General features: G+C 36.6%; 1 protein-coding gene across 22 annotated transcripts in view; it reads right to left on the bottom strand.

The window, feature by feature from the left end:
• Positions 1 to 16,709, bottom strand: part of KCNMA1 (potassium calcium-activated channel subfamily M alpha 1) — a 429,782-nt gene that overhangs the window by 78,915 nt on the left and 334,158 nt on the right. For 2 of the 22 annotated variants that reach the window (XM_041405100.1, XM_041405102.1), the window contains exon 19: positions 11,485 to 11,658. The exons of the other annotated variants lie outside the window; for them this stretch is intronic. In XM_041405100.1, the coding sequence (XP_041261034.1) occupies positions 11,485 to 11,658 (174 nt within the window). The remainder of the gene's footprint in view (positions 1 to 11,484; positions 11,659 to 16,709) is intronic. 22 annotated transcript variants of the gene reach the window in all.

Below are 16,709 nucleotides of genomic sequence, written 5' to 3'. Positions count from 1 at the left end.
TCATGAATCCAAAAACAGAGTAGGCACTTTCATTGAAGTAAGAGATAGTATTTTCAGGGATTATTCAGAAAAAACAGAAAGACAGAAAGTGCTCCACAGATCATGCTGTAATAAAAACTGCATGTGGTAGTGGTAACAGGGGAGATCTGAAACAAAAATTTAAATAATCCTATACCTGAAAGAGGCAAATTCAGGTGTAGGGAGTTCTAAGAACACCATAACCTTTATGACAATGACAAACTGAAGTGTAGATAGAGCACAGAATTCATACTTCATAAATTAACATGCAGGAGCATCTGGTGTCAGTGAGTTAGAAGAACACCAATCCTTGCTCTTACAGAATTTCACACTGATGTAAGGTGAGTCAAGTCCAGACTATGTGATTGGATTCTTGGCTTGTCTTCCCTGGCGCAGCAAATTGTTTGTTCATCTACTCCTCTTCCAAACATAACCAAGGGCTTCTGCTGAGTCATGGAACTCTCTGAAGTGTAAGATGCCTGCACATTGGACTCCTTGTATGGAAGGATCCTGTCAAATCGTGAGGATCACATTACTGACTGCAGGCTCTGCAATCTTTGCACCATGATTATCGTTACAGGATCTCTGCTGAGACTGACATCTGTCCCAGCCCTACTGTCTTCTCATCTTTTCTCCCATGTCTGAATGAAGAAATCAGTAAGGTGTATCTTGTTACGCAGGGCAGGGAGATTCTTGAATACAAATAATCAAAATATATTTAATTAAATTCTTCATACATGTATTTATATATTTATTTCTTTTTCCTTGAATAACTTTCCTACAGCACACAAGTTTTGGTGGGAAAAAATGCATCTTTTAAGAACTATTGAAAAATTTAGATATTTCTAAAAAATGAAAACTGATTGAAATGAAAACTGATTTAATTCTCTGCAGAATTTTGTTCATAAAAAGAAACAAAAATAACACTTTCATACTTTCATGTCTCAATTTACATAAAACATAATTTGCAAAAATTAAAATTTTACATCAGTAGAACTCAAAATGTGCAACCTCACACAACAGGGTAAATACTTTTTTTCTGTGGAACACCTAAAGTAGTTATTAGCATCCAGGAGATTGCAATGTTTTACTCATTGGAAAGCTTATTTTCTTTTTACAGAACCAAGTAAAAAATAGTGTTTCTTGTCAAAAACAAGACAAGATACAAGAATTGCTAGGAGTCCATTATTGATGAGAAATATTAGTATGTCATCTGAATATTTGGGAAACACGCCCCACATGCTGGAAAGGACAGTATGTAGTAGAAGCCAGAAAAGTATACCCTGTTCTATTCAGCAGTGCATCTCACTTTTTCTCATCCTTCTGCTGTCTCATGGTGTGAATTATAGTCATTTTCATACCCTGCAATTCTAAATAAATACTGTATCACTTCCTTGCAGCCGCCCACCTTGTGATTGACTGATCACAGAGAACCTGGCAGTCCTTGCATGTTCTGGTAGATCAGGAATAATTCTAAAAGAGCTAAAGCATGAATATAAGGGAAAAAATAATCTTTGGACAAATGCCTGGTAATGAAATATGCTATCAGTTTGCACCTATGGATTTACCACATATTGCTCATGGAACAGGAAAAAGCATCATCTCTACATTAGTCTCAAAACTTGCAATTGTTTTTTATTCTCTTCAAGAAGAATCTTTGTCCTATCAGCCAATAAAACTTTACCAGCCAGGCAAATATTTATCTTGACTTATAAATTACTTGTCCCTGTGTTAATCTGCTATTTTTACCTAATGACCAATCCCACATGGGATCAGGTAGGTATGACAGAAGCAGGGCTAATCTTAGACTAAACCATGTCCATTGTTAGATGGCACACCTGATGGTTCCTTCTGGCAAGAGTTTGCTCAAAAACAGAGCCTCCATTTCCTGCTGCCAGTCTTCCTTCACAGCACAGGGTGATGCAAAATCTCTCTCCGTATTGTCAGACATGCTCTGTCAGGGAACATACAGCACCATGGAGTAAGAGTGAAGATAATGTCAGGAACATGGGAATGGAGAAAGGAACATGCGTAGTGCAAGCAAAGATGCATAGTGCATCTTTTATGCAAGAATGAACAAAGGAAATTGCATGACAAAGATCAAAGATGCTATAATGAATTTTTGGTTTCCTTCAGCAGTTCCTCATAGTAAACAAAGTCTGCATTCCAATTAAAGTTCAGAAGCAGCTGAAAACTTCACATTATTTAAAAAATATGGCAGCAGAGATAGTTCTCTGCTGATGCAGATAAACTCAAGTTACTCCTGCCCTCTCATACAGTATACCCTTTCTAAACCTCTCTAAATTAGACAGCAGCAAGGCAGTTATGGTAATTTCCCCACACCTTCTTTCTATCTTGTACCCCATTTCACTCTTCTCTTGTTCTTGCTGTGCATCTACATTCTTAAGCAAAGATCAGAAAATCTGAAAATTGGCCTCTGAAGGGGAATAACTATGTCAAAACAACATTCAGGCTTACATTTAGGACTTCAAAATGTAAAGATCTCAAAGCACTTCTCATCACAAAACGTAATATAGTATAATAAATTGAGAATACAGTATTTTCATTTTCTGAGGGGAAGAAGAACTATAGTCATGTAGTAAGTCAGTGGCACAGTCAAGATTAGGATCTTTGCCCTGCAGTACTTTTGTTTCCCATTTGCCTAGGTAAAATTTCCAGTCAAACTAAAATGCACACAGGAGTGTTTGACCAGATAACACTGGACACATCTTACACACTAACAATGCCTTCTCCAGCCTTCCTTTGGAGAATAATTGTACTGAGCTAACAAGATCTGATCAGTATCAGTGAAGCATGTCTGTGTGAGATAGCACACATTATGCTTCCTAAAACCTTTGATAACAAGTGAATCACAATATTAAGTAAAGAATCATAAGGAAAGATATATCATAGTATTATAAAAAAACCGCTAAAAGAGGTTGGTGAATAGTCTCAAACAGTGAAAGGATGACTGAACTTTAATCTAAAGTATATTATCAACATAGTTAAGAATTTACATAATGAAATAAATGTATTTATGATTTCTTAAAAATAGATTAAAACTTTTCCTCATGTGTTCTGTCCCACCCCCTCCTGTCTACCATAACCCAAATCAAAGCAACAGTACAGCATGGGTACTTGTGGCACTTCAAGAACCTCATACGGAGTTATATGACAACAATCTCCTCTTTTCATGCAGAACATAAATAATTCACGAGGTTGTGTTTCCTGGAGTACACAAATACCTCAAAAGGTTCTAGGTACTCAGTAGAAAATACAAAGACCCAGAAAAATTGTCTTGTAAGTTGCTTTGGACTTTCAGACTGGGGGCTCATCCACTCTGCTGGACCCACACTGACCTTGACAAAATCTGAAGAACCCTTGTTCTACTTCAATAGATTTTCCTAGCCTAGATAAGAAATAGGTTGGCTGCCCCTGCTTCCAATTCTAGAAGTACGGAAGTATTATATTAGTCACTTATATTAGTGACTACTTATGTCACTGCAAACCTGATTAAAGGCAAGCATATATTAAATATGCTAGGGGTCTCATGGAATAATCAGATGATGGATCCACTGTGTTTTATTTTTTCCATATTTCTCCTGTTTTTATATCAAAATGCATCAAAACAAAAAGCACTGTCATACATAAAGCAAGGGCTTTAATTCTAGGGAGTTTTATACTAAACTGCATTCTATTTTATATGTTGAAACAATATTGTGGTCTGCTGTATACTTGAATGAGCACCTCCTATTTAGTACAATGCCTTCAGACTACATAAAATGTGTAAAATATAAGCCAGAAGATTTCTTTTTCTCTCAATCTGAGGGGAAATATTCCAGATTGGTGAACATGTTTTTTCCTTGAATTATAAAAGGAGACAAATAATAAGGATATAAAAGAAAAATAAATTATAACAAGAGTATGACATGAACAGGATTTACATATCAAAATCTTAGTTTTGAAGTAACTTGAAAAGAACATTAATTACATACCAAAGTGTCTCTGTGATTAGCATGAGCTGATAGTTCTCTGCTGTTGTTTCAATATTAATTTGAGACCTTGCCCAATAACATCCACACAAACTAGCTAAGAGTCAAAATGGCAATCAGTTTGGGGGACCTACCCTGAAAAACAGTACTAACAACTTCCCAGCATCAATGAGCTTTCCCAATTCTACAGCTGTTTTAAAAAGCTTCCTCCCAAAGGCACATTTAGAAGTAAATTAAATGCAACTTTGACTTAATTAACGTTTCAAATGATAATGAATACAATGTAGATTCATAGAAGGCATTTACATTGCGTTATAAAACTGATAAAAATTTAATAACTCTTTGTTAATAAGTTATGTCTCTCCAGACCCATAAAGCCTACGGCAGTCAATGCTGTAGTCTACGGTCTAATCCAGGTTCCTAATGCAGGTGGTATAAGGAAGCAGGAGACTGACTTGACACTTGACATTTGCTCTAAGCCTGCTCTGGATCAAGCCACTGCTTGTTCATAAATACTTTACTTCATATAGTAAAGGTCAGAATTTGGGCTCAAGGCAGGGCTATGACAGAAATGCTCAAGCTGAAACCAAGCCAGCTCTGGCATCTGTCGCTTGAAATAGCTCGAAAGCAGTAGAGAAGGAGACCTAACTGGCCAGCATCTGTCCCACACCAAGGAGGTAACAGGAAGAATCTGCTGCCTGGTGGTAAGAAACTGTCATGGTGAGTTTCGTGACAACCAGCCACACTCAGGAACTAAAAATGCAAACATAATTTCCATGTCACCTTGCATAAGGCCTCTGCTAAACTCCCTCCACAGGATGCAGACAGCATCTCTCCTAGCTTGTACCCATAAAAGCAAGCCACTCACTAGTCCCTTCCTGTGACCCTGGCAAGAATCACTACTCAACATAAAGGCCTAAAGAAATTAAAAGCAGACTTCTTGATCTTTCCTTCCCCCACTATCCCAATTTTTCAAAGGTTTCACTGCTAAACTTAGCAGTACCTCCAACCCATGATGATGTGAGAGTTCATCTCCATGTTACAGACATCACAAATTGGCCGGAGCTTACTCTCATCAGCATAGGGGTATACACTGCACCACAAAACTCACCTGGAATAGTTCATGCCTCATTAATTATATTACCTAGCAATGAGCCAGATTGTCTCATTTTTACCATTCTACCTTCTAAAAACAGCTTAATTTGGAGGGATTGTTCTGTTTTTTTTCCTACTTCAGTATTTCTACAACTCAGTATTCACCTATATGCTCATACTATGCCCAAAAGAAGCTTAAATAATTTAGCAGCACTCAAGTTCTATTAAAGTATAGAACAATAAAAGAAATTAATTTTTTTTGTCTTAGAGCATAACTACACAGTTGAAGTCACCTATTGCAAAATACCAGTTGTTTCCTGTCACTTTTCCTCTTTTGCAATTAATGTTGTCTCTTCAGAGTTTGAAGAGGAAATACAGAAGTCATGGTGCACTCATATATGTGAAGAAAGTGATGCAATAGATACTTGGGGTCTCTTGAGGCCATATACCAGCCCATTCTGATCACTGCTTCTATCTCACGGTTACCAATACAGAGCAAAGTACAGCTGGATCAAGGAGGGGATCACTTCCTTGAGGAGGGGTGGACATCAGGAGGGCAAGAAAGACACACAAAGGGTTGGCTCAGTGAAACCACTGTTCCAGCAAACAGTTCCTGAATGCTTATTAAGACTGTGATTGCATTTATTGAGTCAATTCATCCCATCTTCTTTAGTGGAGAAACCTGAATGCATCTTTGTATGATTGCAACAAGGAGAAGAAGATGGAAAGAAAGTAGTCTATGCAGAATTGTAGGTATAAATGAAGTCTGAAAGTAAAAAGGTATTTTCTAGACCCAGGAAAGCAGATTTCATAGTGTCTGGCTTCTGATTTGCCAGTACCAGGCTATGAAGCTGGCTGCAGATATGGAAATCTCCAGCATGTACAAACTTTGGCTTCATGACAGTGGCTACACCGTAAGACCCTCTATAAAATAGCACTGTGGGATTCTCCCACAGTGGTATTTTTTTCAATTGTTCCGTTATCTGGTTTTATGGGCTTTAAAACCCCACTGTCCAGTTTTAGCAATACCAGCTTTTTCAACAATGGTTCATTCTCAGAAGCGGGCTAAGGAAGGTGATTCCCTTCATTCCTCAGTAGCAACTGTTAAGATATATATGCTTGTTTTTTATTCAGTTGTACTGGACTTGTATCTTAACTGAGTTATCTTAAATAGTGTTCTTTCTTAAAAACTGGCAACTAAAATAAACACAGGTATCTATTTTTACATTACTTTCAGTATTTGAAAGGGGAAACATAGTCTTGCAGAGGTATTTAGAAGAAATAGCATAGTCATGGAAACATCGTAGTCAGTTTTCAGGAATACAACACTGAATGCATGGAAACCAATTTAACTAAAGTAAAAATCTGTCACTCTAAAATGACAATATCTGGAACTTGTTTTACATAAATCAGTATTTCACATATACAGTTCCTTTCATGGGCTTATTATTACTTATATTCTCTGTGCCTTTGAATTACCAAGAATTTATTTGGTATATGTCTCATTCTAATGTTCCATTCTCATTAATCTCACTTAAAAAAAATAAAATAAAATAAATTTAGACTATACAACATGGTGCTCTCTCATTGTCCAGTACACAGAGGTGGGGTCATTCCATAGAAGTAAGCTGTAAAAAACCACAACACTCTGTTTATAATCACTAGTTTAGGACCTGATGTCATTCAGAAAGGAGAGCATCTGTCTTTCCTTTCCCACTTGTTTTCATTTCCAAGACCCAGTTGCTTATTTATTCCCTCAATCTCTTCTTCTTCCTCAAAACATTAAAAGCATATTATTGGTTTTTTTTGTGCAGGGCAAAGATGAGAAAGTGTGACCACACAGGTATCAGTAGGTTGTATAAAAGAGAAAGGATTTATGCAGGATATGCAAAAGTAAGATTTTCAAAGCAAACGGGTCCCCTTCCCTCCTGTGACCACTGCAGAAATCTCACAGCTCAGAAAAGGTGGAGAAAGCAGTGGTACTACCCCACCTTGTCATAATCGGAGCATTATAAATATAATGTAAATGTGATGATATTCATAGGTGGATGAGCATCTCACACTCTCTAGCTACCACAAGGTGGTATATACATCCTGTGAAAGGAAACCCACTGCTGCTAAAGGATAAACAAAAATTCTGACACTGAAAGTTGTCTCCTGAGAGGTCACATACCTGCCCTTCATGCACCTCAGTTCATGTATGACAGCTCCTTGTCTTGGCTACTACAGCAGGACTAGAGAAGTAGTAGGTTAGAAAAGCAGAGGATACATCCTCTGTAGAAAGCAGAGGATGCTCTCTTGCATTCTAGGAGAAATAGAGTATGCAGGTTTTTCAGCCAGTATTAAGACCCTGGGACTTAATAATTGTCAACTCATTTAGAAAAGCCCAAGCATATTTATACAACTGATGAGTTTTAGATACACTGACTAATGTCTGCCTCTGTTATGCACCCATCTCCCTGGATAAATCAGTGAGTTACACATCATTTCAACTCTCAGTATAGAATTTGGCTTTTTCAGTTGCACAGACACACAGGAAGGGTCTGAAGTAACAGGTCAATGAAGAAGCTGGAGCTTTTTCTTGGCCTAACTAGCTAAGGTGCCATCACCAGTTATAGTTTCAGCACAGTTTACCAACCTTGGTACCCAAAATGTTCACCTAACCTTGCAGAATGTGATTTTAGTTCCTTTGAGAAAGATTCAGCAGCTAACTTGTTAGTACAGAATAAAACATGTGCTGACACTAGAAGATTATATGGAATATATGGCTTTAAACTTGGTCTGGCACAGAGGTAGATAGATGCTTTGCTTCTTTCAAAAGTTACGCTTTTTCCAACTTTTCTTAGCATGGTCATTCCATGTAAGATGTCTAAGAGTCTGGGCTGAACGCTGAATTCAAAATATAGTAATAACTATTCTTTTCTTTTGTCTCCAGAGATCCTTGATATTCACCAAAGCAAAAGTCTTCCCATAAAGCTTCTCAGAACTACCAGAGCATTCCAAAGCATGTTTTCTTACCAGCTCAATTAGATATGTCTGGGCCTAATATCAAGAATATCCTTGAAAATTTAGATTCCCATGGCAGTGGGTGCAGCGACAACTTCAGGAAAGGTTTCATTTAGGAACATGAACTTTTCATGTTCCTGAGAAGCACAGCCATATGGTGATGGAGAAACACAGAAATTAAATGGTTCAGGTTAAGATTCTGTCTGTATCAATTAATCATTTGAATGGCACCCCCTGAGACTTGGCACAGACTTAAGCAGAAACATCACACTTGTTAATAACATAATTTCATTGCATAAAGCAACCCAGGTTTTTCAGTGGCTAAGTGCCTCTCTCCACTCTGACTTAAGTCTCCAATGCAAAAAATATTTGGACCATTTGCTATTCATGTAGCAATCTACCAAATACAGCTAAAACTGTAAAAATGTGGTTACAAAAAAAAGACTTAAAATTCTCTTTTCTTACATTTAGAAAAACTATGAGTATATTTTTCCAGAAAACACCTTATAAACTCAAAAGCTCTTTTAATGCAATTACACCTAATAAAAGTACCAATTTTCATTTGCTGAAAATAGAAACAACAGTATAATAACAGAGAGACTAATTCACATGGAAAATACACTACAAGTGTTACTTTCTCTGCAGATTATACTATTAGAAGATTAAATCCTGTGTACACCACTGAATATGTAAATTGATATCTTCTACTCAACATCCAATTTTTAGAAACAGCACTAATTCTTACAAAAACTACTCATTGTTTCAAGAAGCTCCATACAATGGTCTGTGATTTTATTTACCTTGGAAAAAAAAAGCCCGCTTTTATAATCAAAAGTTAAAAAAAAAAAAGAAAAAGCACATTAAGCAATTGTAGAAGCAGACCAACTCAACTGGGGCACCACGACCAAAGCAAGCCCTGTAATAGTATAATGACCTTTAATGAGTGTCTGGGGAAACAATACAGTCGCAGCATAAAAGACAAAGGGCAAAACCCATCATGGCTCCACTGACACTAATTTAAAATGATTTTCAGAACAACTAAAGAATGTAAGAGAGGTAATCTGATCCACCAATCTGACCTCACTTTGATTCTGGGGCCCTGCTGCTGCCATTTCTAATTGTCAAACACTCTACATTTCACATCTGCTCATATTTAATGAAAAGCTGACTCTCCCCACCATTCTCTGAGCTAACTAGTTCTGTCAAGATGGGCATCGTCCAACCCCAGTGCACTGCAAAAAAACCACACTGATTTCTATTGAAGCCCTGCCAGTGCAACGTTGTGTGCATATATATATTTTAATTGGAAAAGAAAGGCTTATGCTGCTTTGCAAAGAGTGTGAATTGGTATTGATTTTTGTACTTATTATTAACAGTCAAAGGTGACTAGCCTCACAAGGGGAAGACTGAGATCTCTTTTGATTTGATGGAGTGATGAAGGGGGGAAAAGGCCCATGAAAGATAGGATGCTAAAAATCCTCAGAACTGTCAATATAAATTATCCTTCAAAATATAACATAGCTCTAACATGTTTCCCAAAAAGCTCTGGCTTTTGTTGGAAATAATACCATTATTGTGGAGGATTTTGGCTCAGCAGGCAACACAATCAAAAATGTTTACTTTAGCTGCCTCTGTAGAGTCATAAGTGGACTTGAAAGCTATGGTAAACCTACAAATTAGTTTTTCTTTCCTTGCCAAACAGTGCTAATGGCAGAAATTTTACCCACTTGCAGGGGACATATTAATTTTTCCTACTCTGGTTGCTGTTAACACAAGTGCCAGGACCCAGCCACAAACTCTCTGTACCAGTCTGTACTCTACAAACTCTACTAGGCATGGTGTTACTGAGGCTGTTACACTGTACAAAAAACTGCCTGCAAAATTCTCAATACAGGAAGGTTTCTTGCTGACTTTTCTTAACAAAATACGCTTTGCTACATTTTACCCTGATAAAATTCTCATTAAAGGATAAAACCTCCTGTGATTTAGAACAGGACTTAAAACTAGAAACCATCCACCTTATGGTGATACATGAGTTGCAAGCAAGTAGATAGCTAAGATGTTCAGAGTGCTTATACACAGAGAGATATGATTTTTGGTAAAATCTCCAAGAAATGCTATTAGAATACTTTTAATTATTATGGTTTTCAGACAAAAGAAATGTGACAATTATAGGATTGTTATATTTATGACTGGAAAAATAGTTTGTAAGTCAAAACAGTTAAAGCAAAATCATTCACCACTTGGGCTACATACTGCAATATGGTACCAAAAGACAACAAGGTGCACAATCTGAAAACTACATTATAGCCTTCATAGTGGAAGGCACTTTCATCCATAATGACTTGCCTTGGAAAATGGACATGCTTCCTGACCAAAACTCCAATCTATTCTCATAGCTGATCTAAATAATATTATAGCTCTTCTTTGCCATTTGTATAGGGAAAGGAAAACAGCTCCTGTCCCAAGACATAGTTTTGCCTGTTAAGAATGACTAAAGAGGACAAGAAAATGAAACAAACAAACAAAAAGCCATTTAACAATCTTCCTCAGTTGATGACATCACACTGATAATCCAAGCTTTGGAATTCCTACAGCTTGTCCGAAGAATTATGGCCATGCACAATTGTTCTAGGTTCTTTCTTTTCCCTCTCAACTCTGCTCTTTCAAAATAGCTTTCAGGGCACGTTCCAGAATGCCAATATCCTATGGAACAGATTCTACATTTAATTTCAAAACGTTTGTACCAGGGATTTGCACTAGCCTAGTTTTTCTAAAAAGCTGCTACAAAAAGTACAACTGATTTTACAAAAAGTACAAACAGGTCTGTGGCTTCAGTATTAGATGGAAGATCTTGCTTTACTGAGAATGAAGAGTTGCAAACAAAACTAAAGGCAAAAGTAGCAGCACAGAGTAGAATTCCAGCTACTATGTTGTATCCTTTATATTTATTCACTGCCCATTGTATGGTACTCTGGTGCCAGCATTATTAAAGCTACCCACTTGGCACCAGCCACAGATGTAGACACAGGTCTGGTCCTCTACCAAAGTACTTATTGCTTAATTAATGACAATGTGTATTGTATGAATTAAATAGAAAAGATGTCACCACATTGCACTACTAAGGTCCTGAAGGCTATTGCAAGAGGATGCTTCATAAAGAGCACATAAAGCAAAATAATGAATCACATTTTTTTGCATTAAAAATAAAAACAGAAACATAAATACAGAGCTGTGATCAAATTTGGGGTTGATTTTTTGAAAAAGCATCAGCCCAGTAAAATCTCACAGAACTACAATGCACGACACAAGACAGGGATGATACCACAGACACCACAAACATGGAACAGCATGTGTTGGTGTTAAAACTTACAGGCACGTAAACTGGTGGAGCAATCATTAACAGAGACAGAAGAAAGTGGGAAGGCTCTCTCAAGGGTGTCCATGTTACTATGTACACTGCCTGACATGCAAGAGCAGTCACGCTCAGAGCGTCCGCAATCAAAACAACATGCCAGTCTCATTCTCTTGTAGATGGACATCTTGGCTATAACCATGTGTTGGATGGGAGGAGAGGAAGAGCAGCAGGTTAATGGCAAGGTTATATATATAACAAGGCAGCTGGAAGGTAATTTAAGGGATTTAATACAGGCCTTAGTTAATGTTAACAGTCTTGACCCAGGAAAAAAAAATGCAATGAGATTATTGATAACACTTTGGCTGTACATTAAAAGTAGGGCAAAAGATTAATTGCTCTTTATTTCTGTTCAGTCTTAGAGGGTGACCGCAGTCATGGGGGAAAATTACTGTTTACAGTCAAGTGTTTGGATCAAAATAGAACACAGTAAAAGCACAGAATAATAAGAATATGCTTTTCCCTTGGCACAATTAATACCATTGGGCTAAAATGAAAACAAAAGTTGCTAGTCCATTAGATATTTTGGCCTATCCTGTTTCCTGTAAAAATCAGAGAATTCTTAATATATAAATATATATATATGTATGTACACACACACAGGAACACACATACACATATATTCTTACATACGCTCATACACACATATGCATTATACATACACACATATATATTTATGTATTATAATATGTATTATAATACATAAATGTATTATAATATTTTATATGTATTATAAAATGTATTATAATATGTATTATAATATTTTTTCTGTATTAAACTGTGCCAAGGAACATCTTTACTACAATTAATTATACATTAATAAAGAGTTACAAGATATTAATAAAATTTTCCAAAAAATTAATTTTGCTTACATTTTATCTTCAGGAATTCAAATTAACTCTTGACAGAATACCAAAATTTGCCCATATAAGAGACAAAACTAAAAATGGTAAATATGCTCGACATTAAGTTCAGTTCACAAATAAGGCATCACCAAAAGCACACAGAGCATTGGTCCACTGAAACATGCTCAGCCAATCATTGGCATGGTTTCTGCTCTGGATTCAAAAGTTAATCAAGAACAAAATAACTGAATGTAGAATTAACTGTTAGTTCCAAAACAAGTGCCAGGTTAGAACATCTTTATCTTTCAGTCATCTGAATGTTCTTGTTATGTATTTCTAGAAATATAGAGCATCCTATTTTATAAATGCATGTATAATTACCATCCTGGAATTTTGTATGTCATCTGAATCTGAATCTGAAGGTATGTTTACATCTCAAGGAATCCAAAGGCCATTTAGATTGTTTCACATGCTGCACTGAACCAACTTTTGGTAATGGTTTAGATTGAACTGACTCAATTATACTAAAAAACAAAACAACACTGACAGGCAAAAACAAAACCTTAAAATCAAATGCAGAAAAAAGGTAATGTTTCTCTGGCCTGTACCTTCAGTTTAGGATATCTTTTTCGCATTATGATAATGACATTAAATTTAAAAGAATTTTTTTTTCCAGTTTCTTAATCCCACAGTCACCAGGAAAGAGGGATTGAAATCACTCAGATGGGTCAAGTCCTGTTCTAAGGCCTTGATGGCTTGCCATACAGTATACTTGTCAAGCAAGGGTAACATTATGATTGTGGAAAACAGGCATTGAGGGAGATGAATGAGTGATCTCTTCAGCAGCGACCCCATTCCTCTAAAACTTTGCTCACATGACTAATGCCATGTTCTTTTAGCATCCTAGTAGAGTTATCTTACAGCTGTTCAGAAATTCATCATGCAGCATCAGGCTTGTTCATTGCATAGTACATCATTCGTCAGAGCTTGGCTTTTAGTAAGAAGGCTTCCACTGCAGCTTTTGATGCATACACATTCAAACTACACAGAAAATTCAAAACAGCATTTTCCCATGTTTTCCCTCTAACTCTTCCCAACACATTCTTTAAAGTTGAAAAGTTGGACAGCAAAAGAAAAGTGAAATAAGTTACCAAAACTGTGACAGTCTTTCCAGTATGCCTACTTTCTTATTTTTTAAGGAAATTATAGAAAAATAAAGGGCATTTGTGAGACATGCTGACAGTAGGTGAGGTTGAAAAAGCAGGCCCATTTTGCTGTAATTATAGCTGTTTTGAAGGACTTTTTCTAATCAAATGCTGTAGCAAAACACACTGCTCAGAAATTCCCAACTGCTCCATCATTGGTTAGCAACAGTCCCTGGTTTTCATTTACTTCTGGCCATATCTTATCAACAGTCAATAATAGGATAGGACACATTTATGGAAATTAAAAAGAAATCATCCTTAAGGGCAAAGAAGGCTGGGAAGGAAAACTTTTTGTACCATTTTCATCAGAATTAAAACAATAAAGTTGGAAATTTAAGGCCTTCTCTTCAATAGGGGAAGGACACGATGGCGTTTCTCAAAAGCAATAACCTTCAGGGACTGTTTTTAACTATTATTGTCAGTTGTTCTGGAGATCATGCATCATTTGAATATTTCACATCATTAACATGCAGGAAACAGGCCTGGACCTGGAAATACAAGTAGCAGAAAGGACTTGCCACAAGGATTTTAACAAGTATATAAGCAACTGCATATCAGAGCAATAACTTTTGGAAAGAAAACATGCTGTTACTCTTCATTCCTTTTATACAGTCAGTTACATTCACACCAAATACAATACTCATTTCAAATAAAACAAAACACGTATTATTAGTAGGGATGACTAGTGACGAGATCAAAGACAGCACAGAAATGATTCTAAATGGTTCAGCCACACACATACCAGTTTCTGTAAAACTTCCATAAACATTAACAGAAAATGGGAATCATCAGAGAGACAGGGGGACCTTAAGAACAGCCTTTGGGTGTGTGTTAAATTTATTTGACATCTGCAGAACCTGCATAAGAATCAACTTGCTTCTATTCCTAGATGTGTGATAAATGTTGAATAGAATTGTAATTTGATACTGGTGAAAACAAAAATTGGGACATAAAGGAAACTACTTTCCTATTTTCAATTGTATAATAAATAGGAAAAAAATAGAGAAGACAGATCCTTGTACTTAATATGATGACAATCACACAACATTTGTAAAACTAATCAGTAAAAATATCAGGGGAAGTTTTTATGGACATTAAGTTAAGACTGTTTAAATAATTTACAAAACAAGGCACATATGAAATACCCATTAAGAGCAAAAGGAGAGCAAAGTTTCTTTCAATTACTTATAAAGTAAATAAATACTTCTAGAAACTTTCAGATGCAATTTTTCTCAGAAGGCAGTAGCCTTCCTTTCTATAAAAGAAAGAATAGCTCCCCAGATGTGTAAGCTTCCCACAATACCTTACTTTCTGATCTCAAAAAGTCAAAAAGTACAGTTAAAATGTGTAGATTGTCTGGATCTGAAGTGTTACTTAGAGTTCACAAACAGTAATGGGAAATATTTCCAGCTGAAAAAATAAGCAAAGGAAACTGCAGATTATTCTCTACCTAAAATGTCAAGGAACAGCTCCTTTATTTTTTTTTTTCCTTTTCTTTCTTTAAAGAAAGCAGAACAAAGTATTCCTTCTTCTTTCCTGATTTTTCGTAAGCCACAGGCTGTGCCCCATCCTGGTACTGCTCCCGTCACTGCGGCGCTTTTCCCTGGGCTCAGCGCAGCCAGGGTGGAGCTCCGAGGACATCTAGTGGATCTCTCCCAGGCAGCAGCTGCTTAGGAGCAGGAACCGGAGGCTTCCTGACCACCCAATGGTACAAAAAGATATAAAAAGGTCCCAAGACACTTCAGAATTGAAATGCACAATGTTATTTCAATTCGTCAAGTTCTCATGATCCAAATTATGAGTGAAAAATCATCAGCATTAAAGGCGACCAGAGCGGAGTGATCGCCTGCCAGCAATGCTGGTTAGCATCATGAGACTGAAACACAGACAGGACTTCCCCCAGCACAGTTTCAGTTTCCTGAAAAATACAGCAGCCTACCTTAAACTGTTTGTGAGAATTTATTCACCTTAACACAACAGGAAAATCTATCTCTCCGTAATTTAATTTTTACAAGACAACTTCAAGACTAGCAAGGGGGCTTGTTCACTCTCTTGTAACTTTTTCCATCAATGACAACTGGATTGTTTGCTCCAATTCACAAGGTGCTGTTCTATGTCAAAACTGTAGAAACAGCAGGAGATCTTAGTGGACATCTTGCCCTATTTTAGCAGATATAAGAATGACTCACAGGTAGTGATGTAATAGCACATTTATAGACCAATTCACTTTAATTTTCAAATCTGATCATGACCTTTCCTTCATTACCTTACAGAAGACTCTCAGCCAGTGTACTCTCAAAGCAAACTACATTTCTAAACAAACTTAAGCTATTGGGGAAATGGAAAAAAACCCAAACCAAAACTACATGACCTTTTCTAATTCTTTCACAGCATGAATAACTCCTTTACTTATTTATTACCATTTAAATGAATTTCTTTAGTTCAGACAGGTCTCAACATAAGAATATATTTTAAATAAATGCATTGCTTCAGATAAATCCAGATTACTTCCAGTATTTTGCCTAAAAGTCAATGGGATTCACCATTCCATCCATAGAATTTGTTTTAATGTTGATTCTTATCATGCTGACCTGTTTCACAATCTTCTTTTTCCTGCTGCTTCATCTGTCTGCTGTGTCATTTTATTAGCTAAAAATAGATGTTTGAAGAAATTTCTGTTCTGTCCTTGAATATTTTCTTCCACAACAGGATCTCAATCATTTAGTGTAGTTTGCAGGCACCACAATAAAATAAATAGTAAATAATGATAATCATAATGCAGGCATTAATCATAATGCCACCATAATTTCAAGAAGGCCAGAACTTTATCAAGAGCATAAATTATTCCTTCATTCTTTGCAAGATCCTACAGTGTGTAGAGCTGAGAGGGGGGAAAATATCTCAATCCTGATTAAGACCTGTTTTTACACAATCAGTTCAGAATATCTGATAAATGTTGAAGTTCCATGGCCTCCATCACTTAGAATAGCTGCAGCTACACAGTAAATTTACAGCCTCAGTCTGGCACAGCAACGCTGCACTGCAGCTATGAGATACTTGATCCCCCTTGCTCTTTGAAAGAACAAGCCCACATAATTCCAACACTGCCCTATAACCAGCACATTTCTTTGCA

Source organism: Onychostruthus taczanowskii, unplaced genomic scaffold (assembly GCF_017590055.1).
Source record: "Onychostruthus taczanowskii isolate IOZ18803 unplaced genomic scaffold, ASM1759005v1 scaffold22, whole genome shotgun sequence".
In the NCBI taxonomy this organism is placed as follows: Eukaryota; Metazoa; Chordata; class Aves; order Passeriformes; family Passeridae; genus Onychostruthus; species Onychostruthus taczanowskii.
Note: the sequence above shows the minus strand (reverse complement) of the source record. Positions and strands in the feature narration are given on the sequence as shown.